General features: G+C 36.5%; 1 protein-coding gene across 1 annotated transcript; it reads right to left on the bottom strand.

Moving 5' to 3' along the window:
• Window positions 1–213: 213 nt before the first annotated feature.
• gpi (glucose-6-phosphate isomerase) lies at window positions 214–12,597 on the bottom strand. Its single transcript, XM_015380699.1, has 18 exons — window positions 12,409–12,597; window positions 12,214–12,304; window positions 12,001–12,069; window positions 11,780–11,899; window positions 11,611–11,694; window positions 10,701–10,847; window positions 10,538–10,609; window positions 10,412–10,456; window positions 10,269–10,322; window positions 8,959–9,019; window positions 8,629–8,672; window positions 8,371–8,523; window positions 7,154–7,283; window positions 3,903–3,979; window positions 3,444–3,572; window positions 3,164–3,239; window positions 2,270–2,336; window positions 214–741 (listed from the first exon to the last, which is right to left on the bottom strand). The coding sequence occupies exons 1-18, from the start codon at window positions 12,525–12,527 to the stop codon at window positions 618–620; spliced, it is 1,662 nt and encodes a 553-aa protein (XP_015236185.1). The 5' UTR covers window positions 12,528–12,597; the 3' UTR covers window positions 214–617.
• Between the last annotated feature and the right edge of the window lie 564 nt (window positions 12,598–13,161).

Below are 13,161 nucleotides of genomic sequence, written 5' to 3'. Positions count from 1 at the left end.
GAGCTATGGGGAGGAAGAAATCACCAAAAAACGAAATGAACTTTGCTCTTTTGTTCCAACAAATTGTCATTTCTGAGAAGCCTTTGTGCTCCAATGAAATTTATTCCATGCACTCTGGCGCCATCTACTGGCGGCCTATTTTTCCGACCCACGTTGGTTAATTTGCACATTCTGTGGGAGAATAATGATGCAGCTCAATTTTGTGAGTGCCACTGAGGATCTGAAAAAAAATATTTATTTCAGAAACACAAGTTACTGCAGAAGTAGAGACAGAGATATGATTCATTCTGCTTTCAACAACAACTGTCTACATTTGAGACACAGCAAAGACAGCACTGGAGACAATAATAAGGCAACTTTTTTTGGCATTTACTTAATCATATTTAGTTACTTTAAGATTGTTTTATGTCCTACCTGGCTAACATGAAAGAATGTGTTAAAGTAACCGAATATGATTAAGTAAATGCCAAAAACGGTTGCATTATTTTTTTTTGGTGTAGTCCCAATTAAAACACAAACATCAAGTCCTTTGGTTTGGCTGCGTGGGAGTGACCAGCTGCCTCAGAGAGACACCATTCCAATCAGAAGGGCAAAGATGTTCAGGGAAAGCTTTGAACTTAGGCAAAGTTTTTCTTGAGGAAGTTTATGAGTCCATTAGTGGACGAGTCGTGGGAGTGGACCTCCGTGGTGTCCTTGAGTTCTGGCTCAATCTTCTTTGCAAGCTGCTTTCCAAGTTCGACTCTGTTAGTGGAATAATAGAGGAAATGAATTAATTAAGTTTACTGATGCTACTATGTATAGTCAAGAGGAGGTGCATTTCAGAAAATCATGAAAAGTTTAAGATTTGTTCTCATTTGTTTCAGAAAGACATTTATGCTTTAGATTGATGGATAAAAAAAATGTTAAGACTTGATTTGCTGTATTTTATATAGGAATGGCTCACAGATAATAAAATACAAAAAATCAGGCTCTTGGAAAATCATAAATGTTCTAAAATATCAATGGAAAGGAATCTTTACACTGACAGGAAATGTCTGGCTTATGAAATAAATGTTCAGCTCTGCACTCAACACTTGCTTTGGGCTCCTATTGCATCAATTGTTGCATCACTGCAGCATCGAGACATTCACCTTTTGGGATATTTTGTAATGTGGGCAGCTGTCAAGTTTTGAAAATGAAAACAGCATCTGCATTAAGCTTGATGCAAAGAATTAATATGATGTCCTTTAAACTCCTTTAGTAGATTGCTCTGTTGCTCTTTCTGACTGATTTTCTGCAGGGTTTAACTTTTCATTGGTCATAACCATCCAAATTACAAGAAATAAAGGCTTATTTCTTCTGCGTGTAATAAACATTAAAAAATACACAATTTGTACCTTCATAAGTGAGTGACAAAAACTGGAAATCATTTTTAAAACAGTGCTCTTAGAAATTTCTGTACAACCTGGAAACTGAACAGTAGTACTGTTTACTATGATACACTCATCTTTATTTGTTGCAGATGTTCTCTGCCCACTGTTAGCTTTATTTTTGCACTGAAAAGCAGGTCATACTAAATACACCATAAAACATAATAATCTGTGAGAATTAATTAATTGAATCAAAAATCCAATCACAGCATTTTTAGGAATGGGTATTACAATATAATTAATTAACTTGTAATTTTATCAAAAAATTAATTTAAAAGTCATTTTCCTTCATAAAAAAGAAAAGCTTGCCTGTTTTTTTATTGGGCAGTGCTTGATGTTCTTTCATTTTTAACCTTGCATTTCTTTGTGCTGTGTTAGTGGAAGAGCTGAGAGCAAAAAAGAGCAAAAAAAGAAGAAGATTTTCCTGATGTAATTTATAGGAATGTTTCTACAATGATAAATACTGCTTAGGCCTTATTTGACCAGAGAAATTGTTTGCAAACACATCAAGCATTAAACCTACAGAAAAGCCAATAATTTTTATTTGATTTTCTCCTTCCTGTGCCAGATGTACCTCTGCATCTTAGCAGATGGTTTTTTATATCATCTGCGTGATGCAAATACTGTAAAATGCCTAAATATTTGCTCTGGCTGTAAAATTAAGACAAACCTCCCAAAACCAGTTAGAACTGCTCCAATAAAAATGTGCAAACTATGACATCATAAATAGCAACTTCAGGAGATAATATACGTTTGCTCAAAGCTTGAGCATTAGAATGACATGCAAACTCAGGTTTCATTTAACAAAGGCGTTGTGGGTTGTTTTGATCTGGGTATATGAAGAAAGAACAGAAACTTACCCCCACTGGTCAAAGCTATTGATCTCCCACATCACACCCTGGACAAAGATCTTGTGCTCATACATGGCTGCAACGAAACACGGATTGAATATTATAACTCTTTAAGAAAGAAATGTATCATTAATTGCATGTTTTTTATGTTTTGCCTGAACAGATGACATAATATAACAGACTGACTGTTACCACGCAACTGTGTGCTCATGTCCTCACTGAACCCCTTCAGGATATTGCAGCAGCTTCGATTCATGCAGTTGCTGCTTTCAATATTCTGCTTTCTTAATGGAACAGTTGAGCGCTTTAAAAAAATGTGAAAACATTCACAACATTGTTTTCATTTCATTCCAAAATGTTCACGTTTGAACCTTTTTTCCACACAGAGCCACATTATTACACCAAAATCATTTTACATATTTCATTGCTATTTTATAAGATGTATAGAAATTGGAAGACAAAACTTTAAAAGCTTTTTGTTGTCCTTCATTTTCATTTCTGATTATGTTGCTACCAATAAAGACTTTCTAATATAATTTATCTCATTATCTATGGTTCCTCCAGAACTATTGCATGTAAAAAAAAAAACAACAACTTTTTTTTAAAACTATTTATACTTTAACATTTTAATCTTTATATTTGGATTGTTTATACTTAGCTAGGTTGCCTTAATGTTGAACTATTTTTGCATGAATACAAGAAATATTTGTAGGAGGAAAGCCTAAAATTATTAAAGACAGGAAATAACTGATCATGAAATCATAAAAATAAAATCAATACGAGAAACAAACATGAGATATGAAATGTGATCTAATAAATTATGTGACAAGTGTGCAATAACTACATGTAATCATTTACTTATTCATTTGACTACTTAGTGATATTGTGATCAGTAAATCTCACCAATAAGTGCTCCAAGTGTGAAGGGTGTCAGCTTCTTAAAGATGATGGAGTTGGTTGGTCTGTTTCCTTGGAATACCTGAGTTGATCACATAGAGATCAATTATAATAAAATCAATGCATTTGCTTTGTTTGATTAAGACAAACGCTAAAGAGTCTTCAGGGGGATGCTGATTTACATGCTCTCAGTGTGGCCGTAGTGAAGCTTGTGTTCCGTTATTTTATTTTAGAATAATCATCTCCTTTTTAAAATAAATGGCACATTTTCCTCCTATAAGTTTACCTTGTGAGGTAAAATTTTCTCCAAAGCTTCTCCACTGAGTCCGCTTGCCTCCAGCTCCTTCCTGGCCTCCTCTGTTGTTTTACCCTTCATCAAGGCTTCTGTCTGTGCAAGGAAGTTGGCCACCAATATCTAAAAACAGGTTAAAATCTATTTTAACATATTTTTAAAAATTATTACCGTACTTTGTTAAAATGTTTTTTTATAATTCAACAACAAATTGAAATTAATACACTTTCAGTAGTCAGTATTAACAGAAATGTAGGTTTATTGGGCTATTTTAAGTAATTTATGTAAGGAAATGTATGTATACAAGAAAAAACAATGTTGTATTAGCTGCAAAACAGAAACCTAGAGATGCAAATTATAGATATAATGTTATAGGATACTAAATAATCTTAGCATTTCATCTACAAATGCACTCTCTTTGTTTTAATCGGATTTGAACATCTTCTGGGACACCTTGTGATGCAGGTTGTCTCTGACTGGATGCTGGCTCTGAGCCGGGATCAAGAAGTCAGCTGGGACCATTCGTGTTCCTGCAATGAAACAAACCTGAATCAAGTAACGACAATCTTTTTCTAAAGTATGTCCCATTATGAACACGGTACTCAAACACGTTTGTCAAATTTTCAACAATAAAATATCCAGTGAACAGGATGTAGTTGGTGTATTTTTCTCCTATAATACATTAAATCATGAGGTTTACTGTAGTAGAAGTTCTCACATGTACTTTAAAAGTTGACTTTTTCACAATAAGCTCTTAATTGTATATATTCCAATGAATGGAGAACAATATGTCGATGCTAACAGCACAAGGTTGAAATGTTGTAATATTAATACTGGTGTACAGGAAGGTTACATTCAAGGCTACTGCTTTTTCGTTGTGCATTAATGAGCTAAAGGAAAGCTGCATGTAGATGTTTCGCAGATGATGCTTTCATATATGTTACTGACTAAACAACAAGTAGCTGGGGGCTTAAAAGAAAAAAAATATGGCATTGGTTTAGGAACCAATTCCTGTCTTTAGATGCCCTAAACTGCAGAGTATTCTTTAAAGCACTTTGCATTTTATTGTTGCTGTTGATAAAGGCGAAAAATAGATGAGTTCAAGTATTGTGTTAAACAAGTGTTATATCAAAACAAGGTCTGTAACATTACAGCAACATAATTAAAAAATGCAAGGATTTCACAGCATCTATTGCAGTGAAATATAGCAAATAATTACATAACTGAACTTGACACTGCTTTATTGGAAGGAGCTGTTTCTCTATGCCAAGCTGAATGAAAAAGGTAAGCAACATGCATCACTGCTTCAAAGTACTAATATTATTTTATTGTGATAATTTTTACAGAATATTTATTTAATGAAATAGTTCATATTTAGTTAGCCATTAAATGACATTGTTGACCCTTCTCACAGCATCTGCTAATGGAATAGGAAGAGGCTAAGGTGAGTCTGCTGCAGTACATGTAAGGGTTCTGCTGCATACTTAAGTAAAGTTGATTCTCCTCTTATTAGTGGTCTTTAAGCACCTGGACAATGGATTTCCTTGTTTTAGCCAAAGCTTATAAAGTTAATAGCGCTTTGGACGTCATTACTTTGCTTAAAATGGCTATTAAAAAAAAGCACCCAACAAGTTTGTATTATAAGTCTATTAGGGTTTAATATGGGAAAATGCACAGGTGAACACCTAAATAAAGGCTGCCTGCAACACATGGGTCTATCAAATACTAAAACTATCTTTGTCATGTTTGAGACGTTTGCTAATGTTTGAGTGGAGTTGAATGCCTGACACCTTTATGACATCCCTTCATCACTCTCTCTCCCCTCCTCTCTTATCTTGCCATGTAGGCCTCACTCCAATCCTCTTACTGTTACTGTGACACTGATAGCTGAATGACTGGCTGTTGAAGACCCAGTTTCTGCCCAGTTCCTCTGCATTTTACAACGTTTTTAATAACTAGAACATTTAATTTATAGAAGTTCATTTAATGAATGTTGCAAAAAAATAAATAATTTACTTGTTGATAAATATGCCATTGGGATAACATTAACTTTACTTCAGAGTTATGTGTTGAGGGTGGGGGGGTTAATTGTGCAATGACTACTGATTCCCAGTAAATTTATTTATTCATAGTGCAAAGCTGCAAGAAGGCAGTATGTTTCCTGTTGAAGACACAGAAAATAACACACTCATTTATTCTTATGTGCAACATGATGGTGGCAGAATCATGCTGTGATGAGACTACGTTTAGGAAAGCTAGTCAAGGATAAGATGAATAAAACTGGAGTGGAAAAAAAAACAGGCTGGGGGCTCCAAAGACCATCATGTGAAAAAAATGCACAGTGGCACAGTTTGTAGCACTGTGACCTTGCAGCACGAAGGTCATGGGTTTGATTCGCTGTCTGTCCACAATAACTGCATGTTCCCTATGAATGTTGGTTCTCTCTTGGTACTCTGGCTTCCTCCCACAAACCCAAATAATGACTGTTCAGTTAATAGGCATCTCTCCATCGTCCTTAGGTGTGAGTGTGCACAGTGTTACGTCTCTGTGATGCACTGTGACAGACTGGTGACCCCTCCAGGGTGTACGCAGCCTGTCTCTCATGGAATGCCTGCCCCAACGTGACCCTGATGGATGAAGCATGAGAAGATGGATGGATGGATGTCTTCATTTGTATTAATTTGACTATTTATGTTGTGAATAGTAGTGGGTAGCACTGCTGCCTTGCAGCAAAAAGGTTCTGGGTTTGATTCCTGGCCCGTGGTCTTTCTGCAAAGGAGTTTGCATGTTCTCCCTGAGCATGCGTGGGTTCTCTCTGGGTACTCCGGCTTCCTCCCACAGTCCAAAAACATGACTGTTAGGTTATTTGGCTTCTCTAGATTCTCCTTAGGTGTGAGTGTGTGCGTGAACGGTTGTTTGTCCTGTTTGTCTCTGTGTTGCCCTATGATGGACTGGCGACCTGTACAGGGTGAACCTCGCCTCTCGCCCGTAGACAGCTGGAGATAGGCACCAGCACCCCTCGTGACCCCAATTGGGACAATTGGACAACAATCAGATAATGGGTGGATGGATGGATGGATGGATGGATGGATGATGTGAATACACAATAAATTACTGTCAACTTGTACATTACTTTCACAATACATGCTGTAAAAATACAGGGCCTTATTGTAAAGCTGTATGGTAAAATGCTGAAATGTATTGTACTATCACAGTAATGTAACAGTATACGGTTATGCTTCTACAACAATGTATTGTAATACAACAGATATGAAATTATAGTAAATAGCTGCAGTATGTTTCATAGTATATTGCTTTAATCCTCACTGTGAAAGTCATACAAAACGTATCCCATATTTTTTTTTTTTTATTCACATATAATGTGCACTTGCAGACTTGAGGGCCCTGCAGTGGATAGTGAGGGGACCAAAAAGGATTATCTGTGTCCCCACTCTCTGTCAAGGATTAGTTTCAGAGTTGCATTTTATACAAAATTATTTATTTCATATGTTTCCTTTTTTGTCTTTTAATGTTGTTAATTTTTTTTTCACAGAAAAAAATCCAAAGGAATTAAATTGATTTATTTCTTCCCATGCCTGGTTTGTTCCAAAACAGCTCCTGGTGCTGCTAGAATGAAAACTGCCCACATATTGAATTAAACTGTATGACAGTAGTCTTTGTCTTTTTTTTGTTTTTGTTTTTACCTTGATGGATGAGCTGGTAGAAGGCATGCTGTCCATTGGTTCCTGGCTCCCCCCACACTATGGGCCCAGTATGGTAGTTCACTCGAGCTCCATGGTTGGTGATATACTTTCCATTCGATTCCATGTCTCCCTAAATTATAGAAAACTTTTATAATCATTGCATATTTTAAGAGATCCTTGATTATAGCAGGATTTTAATTATACTATTTTCCTTCCTTCTATAATGTCTTAAAATCTGATTATGGTTTCTAGATTTTGTTTAGATTTTGGGGGGGTTAGCTTTGGTGGTAATCATTTAGATTTGGTCTTAAGTTTTATGTGATTATATGTCTTTGTTGTTGCCATATTTCCTTTACCTTTTCATTCATAATCAACAATATTCCATTAATCCCTTTCAGTGTGTATACAGCAGCCATTTTTTCTTCAGGTTCATAATGTCACTCTTAATGTCCTATTTGATGTATTCTACCAAGCCTTCTAGGTGCACCAATAAATCTACCAGATGTCAAAATAAGTCTTTCGGCTTTGATTGAAAATCAGCAATTTAACCATAATAAATTCATATTTAGATTTTTCATTTTGTTTAATGTATGAAATCATAAAGAATCCCTCCATTTGCGTTCCTCAAAAATATCAAACAATAACATCTGATTAGATTATTTAGATTTTTCTCATCAAAAGAAAAGAAGTTTAGGGAGACAGCCTTTGTACTTGTTTCGTATTTTATCCAGAACTGCTAAATCTATCAAATAATTTTCTGGTTTGATTTATAATTCTTGGTATTCTGTCACAAAAAAAGTATTGATTCCTACTTCTTTTGCATTATTCTTTAATGTTAATACAGAGGTTTAGGCTAATCAGACATCTTTTTTTCTTATGACTATCATCCTTAATACTGTAGGTAGAATATCCTGTTAGCGCCGCCTTATTATCCTTTATAAAAAGAACAAAACAAAAAAAATGAAACAACCTTGCTAATTAGAAATGAGGTGTCAACATTAAGGGACAAGTATTTGTTATTTTCATTGATTTGGTGTCTAAATTTTGCAAACATTTTTCTTTCTATCTGCTCTGAAGTCTACAGATGGAAATTTTCCTGTGCCTATATCTGGTGCAGTGCATTTCCTCTCTTAATATTTCAGTATATAGGCCTGAAATAAGCTAAATGAGAAAAAAAATATTGAAAATCTATCCTTGATGCATCCAAAAGAACAGACCTGTTGGAAGTAGGCAGTAAAACGGTGCATATACTGGTCGTAGGGCAGCATAGTCTGTGTCTCAGCATGGAAGAAGTTAATGTACCAGATGCCCAGTAGCGCCAGCAGGACGGGGGCATTTTTTTCCAGGGGAGCAGATCTGAAATGTTTGTCCTGCAGCAGAGAAAAGGAAAAGCTATGTTTGCTTTGTTGTTTGGTAAAAAATGCCTCTATTTATTATATATTCAAGAGGTGATGGGCTCATTGAGGTGCTCCTACCATCCAGTGGGCTCCTGACAAAAGTTTCTCAAAGTTATCAAAGCCTGATGGGAAAATGTAACAGAGATGTTGTAGAATTAGAAAAACTCCAGCATATCAGCAGAATCCAGCATGAGCAGAATGTTAAGTCTGTCTGGCAGCCTGACAGTGTTGGTTAACACAGCACTGCAGCTGAGCTGAATTATTGATGCTAGTATCGAACAAATCCCTTTAAACATCTTTGCAGACATTTGTGCATTCAGCAGAATGAACACAAACACTGTAATAACTGTGCATCAGCCTGCCGTTGTCACAGCTCAGTAATGAGCATTGTAATTATCCATTACGTACCAATATGCAAAGCAATGGCCATTCCAATTGCTGACCACAAGGAGAAACGACCTCCAACCCACTACAAGAAAAAAGAGACATGAATAAATTTGCTTTTAAACTTATTTTTACATCTCAATATTCTAGAATATCATATAAACTTAATTTATTTCAATTTATAAATCCCACATAGACGTTTTTTAAAACAGAGACATATTTTTAAAATGTCTTTTATAATTTTGATGGTTGTTTCTTACAGCTAACAGAAAACCAAATCTAACTCCCCATTGAAGAATTAGAGAATGATGTCCATTCAAACCAGAGGTGGTGTTATTGTGGCCTACACAATCAGCTGATGTGACAGATAAAGATTGTTAAACACAGTAAAAGCTGGCAGATCTTCAAGAATGGGAAAGTTGAGTGGAGGGAAAAAGTGTGAGGTGAAACAGGGAAGACCGAAAGTCTGGAGGGAGATTCGGGTTTGCTCAGTGACCAAAAGTTTTCTTTTCAGATGTGAAAGAAATGTAATGGAGGAAAGGTAGTGATTTGGGGAGTTTACTGGGATTTTATCAAATCACATTACCACACTTTCAAAAAGTACCATTACTTGGTTTAGGTATTCAGTTAGTTGTAACCTCAGTGGGTGTTGAAGCAATGGCTCCAGCTAAAGTCCACGCCTTTTGAATGGACTGGGCTTTATAACCCTCTCAAAGTTAACGTTTTCTTTGTTTCTTCTGCATCAATGATTTCTTTCCTTCTACTCAACATTTCATTTATATGCTCTCACAAAGGAGGTCTGGCCAGCTTTTCAAACAATACTCTTTTTTTTCAGTTTAGCAATGCTGTTTTATTTATTTTCCATTGTCTGATGCAATATTAGCACTCTATAAAAAGCATCAATCATTTTAGCATGAAATCACTTGAAATAATATTAAAAATAATTTTATCCATATGAGTTTTTTCGCTTAATTCCTGAACTAAATAGATATTTTTGCCCTTAGGGGTTAAAAATATTGCATGCCTCCACGTATTCTCTCTTCTAAAGGCCTCATTGGAGCAGCTTCCTTTTAATATACCAACAACGTAGACGAAAGCAACTCTATGACCTTTAGCATAACCTCTGCAAGATGAAAGGTCACTACCAATAATAACTGAACCTGAAGAGAGGGGCTTCTGATTACCCAGCAGCTGCTCTCCTGAGCCTCTGTCCCACCTACTTCACAGGTCAAAAGTCTAGTGTATTTATAGCAGCTACTCAAATCCCCCCAATTCCAGCGTTGGGATGAGAAGGGGAGCAGCTACACACGGTGAAGGCGTTAAAGAGCACTCACATCCCAGAATTCAAACATGTTTTCCGTGTCGATGCCGAAGTCTTTTACTTTGGGCTGCAGGGAGGATAGGAGATAAACCCGACAGTTGAGGTGCAGATTTAATATGCTGGAGATTGATGTTAATAAATATATATTCAACTCACAGCATTTGTGGAGAGAGCCACGAAGTGTTTGGCAACAGCAGCTTTCTGTTGGTGCAAAGTAAATAATGAGGGAGGATATCAGTTATTCTGCATAAAAAAGCAACTTTTACCCATCTATCCACTCACATCTTTGGCATGTTCCAGGAACCAGGCTTTGGCTGACTCAGCATTGGTGATTGTTTCTTGAGTAGTGAACGTCTGCAAAACAATAAGGTCTTCTTAAAATGCAAAGTCATATCTTGAGTTTCCTGATGTTACGCTCATTGAAGGTTTTTTGCTCTCTAGGTACCTTGGATGCGATGATAAAGAGAGTCGTCTCAGCGTTGAGCTTAGCCAGGGTTTTGGCGATGTGAGTTCCGTCAATATTGGACACAAACCAAACGTGGGGACCACCCTTTGAGTAAGGCTTCAAGGCCTCTGTCACCATCAGAGGGCCCTATGGTTAAAGCCAGAGTGCAAAACATGTACTCAACTTCATACCAAACGCAAAATATATGAAATTTTCATATTCTTTAATATAATAAAGCAAAACAAATTGAAACAATAGCATAAGGGAAATGAAAACAGATGCATGGTGCAAAGCTGCAAGAAGGTAGTATGTTTCCTGTTGGAGACAGAAACTAACACACTAACTCATTCCTATGTGAAACATGGTGGTGGCAGCATCATGCTGTGATGAGGATACCTTTTAAAAAGGGTAGGAAAGCTAGACAGGGATAGGATAAGATAAGATAAGAACAAAAAGTAAAAAAACTGCAGAATTTGTTTAACCCTTATCACTCTTCACCACTATGCACTATATTAGTCGATCACATACAATTCCCGTATGCAACATTACAGTTGTTTTATGAGTTGGATAATCCAGGGAAGACTTATTATGCTTTTGAGAAAACTAGCAATAGTTCACAAAGTAATCGGAAAAGAAAGTATCAATAATCTATATTCTCCATAAAATATTAACGTTTAATTAACTATTTTGGATTTTTATCTCAAAATTAAAGTGCTAACACATTAATTTCATTAGTAGCAAGATTGTTTAAGACATTAAGAACTAAATAAATAGATAAATAAATGAACTAACTCTTTCTGAAGGCTCATGCCGCTCCATATGAGTGGTGCCCTTGGTAATGAGCCGTATTACACCAATTAAAAAACACCACTGTTCTCAGACACTATTCTGATTAAGTTGTTCAACTTACGAGGTCTGATCCTCCGATTCCGATGTTTACAACATCTGTAATGGCCTTTCCTGTGTATCCTTTCCACTCTCCGCTGCGAACCCTCTGCAACAAACAAACCCACTTAACACAAGCACCACTCATGAACTAAACTTTTAAAAATTCCTGTCCGACGACTGGTTGCACTCACGTGACAAAAGCCTTTCATCTTTTCCAGAACCTTATTAACATCCGGCATCACATCTTTGCCGTCAACCATGATTGGAGTGTTGGAACGGTTTCTCAAAGCAACATGGAGCACAGCGCGCCCCTTTTAAATGCAAAACACCGGCAGATAAAGATCAACATACAAATGATTATCATCTGTCATTGTAGAAGAGGATATAAAGATTGTTTGGCTTCAATGTGCACCTCAGTGAAGTTGATTTTCTCTCCAGTAAACATCCTCTCTCTGGCAGCTTCAATCCCTCTAGACTTGCCCTAAAGAAAATAATAAAAAGGTAAATAATGTTAAAATTGTAGAAACAAGCAACTGTTGATCCAGGATCAAGCCAGTGCAAAATGAATGTTTGCTTCTGGCTTTAAAAGTCATTCTAATGATAAGATGATAAGAGCTTGAATTACCAGATCAATCAACATTTTCATGACTTCCTCTGTGATTAGGTTCTTTGAGTAATCCAGAAGAATATCTCCATCATCTGTGGTAAGTTTGAGGCTGCAAGAAAGAAAGAGACAATGACCAGAACGACAAAAACGACACTCATACAGCTTCTCCATATTTGCTGGTAGAATCTGACCATTTTAAGGTGACAGACATACCTGAACTTATTGAATCTCTCTTTATCAGCATCAAACATGTGCCTCATATTAAGGTTCAGGGCATGGGCGGTGTACCAGTCCTGCAGCTTTTGAAAGTTGGGGTCCTGAGTGAGTCCCATGCTGTCCAGAGGAGAGAGGCTTGCCGTGCTCTGCTGTGCTCAACTGTCCCGGCTGAGTGGGAGCGAGCAGGTCTCGGACAAAACTTTATGAAGGTCCTACAGTCTAGATCCAAGCTGGCCCCTCCCACTCCGAGACCTGACACACCAGCTGCTGCAGTGTTTGACACTTCCACACGAAGGTTAAAGGTCAGCAGCAGTCTGACAATGCAGTGGCTAAAGTACATATGCTTATTTCTTTTTTTAGACATACAAATGTTATGCTCTTTGGTGGGTGTGTTGCAGAGCCGAAATGTCTCTTTGTCATGAATAAGATGCTGTAAATATAATGAATCAAACACATAAACCTTTTATATTCGTTTTTTGTAGGTGGATAATGCTAACCTGTTAGTGTGACTGTGATCATTTTAAAGCTTTAAAGAAAAAAATAAAATATATATTCTTACTTTTCAAATTGGTTTTATATGTCCATTAAAGTTTACAGAATGTGACTGTATCAAAATCTCATTTAAAAGTATATATTTTTTGTGATATTGCTCAGTATAATTTAAAAAGCATGTTTTAAATGCCTTCTTAGCCTTTTTTTCTGTGTATCTCTTCAAACATCTTTCTCACCTTTGTCACATTCTGTTCTTTG

The sequence above is a fragment of the Cyprinodon variegatus genome, unplaced genomic scaffold (assembly GCF_000732505.1).
Source record: "Cyprinodon variegatus isolate N-32 unplaced genomic scaffold, C_variegatus-1.0 Scaffold220, whole genome shotgun sequence".
NCBI classification, from domain to species: domain Eukaryota; kingdom Metazoa; phylum Chordata; class Actinopteri; order Cyprinodontiformes; family Cyprinodontidae; genus Cyprinodon; species Cyprinodon variegatus.
The sequence above is the reverse complement of the archived record's forward strand: the minus strand, read 5'-3'. Positions and strand labels throughout refer to the sequence as shown.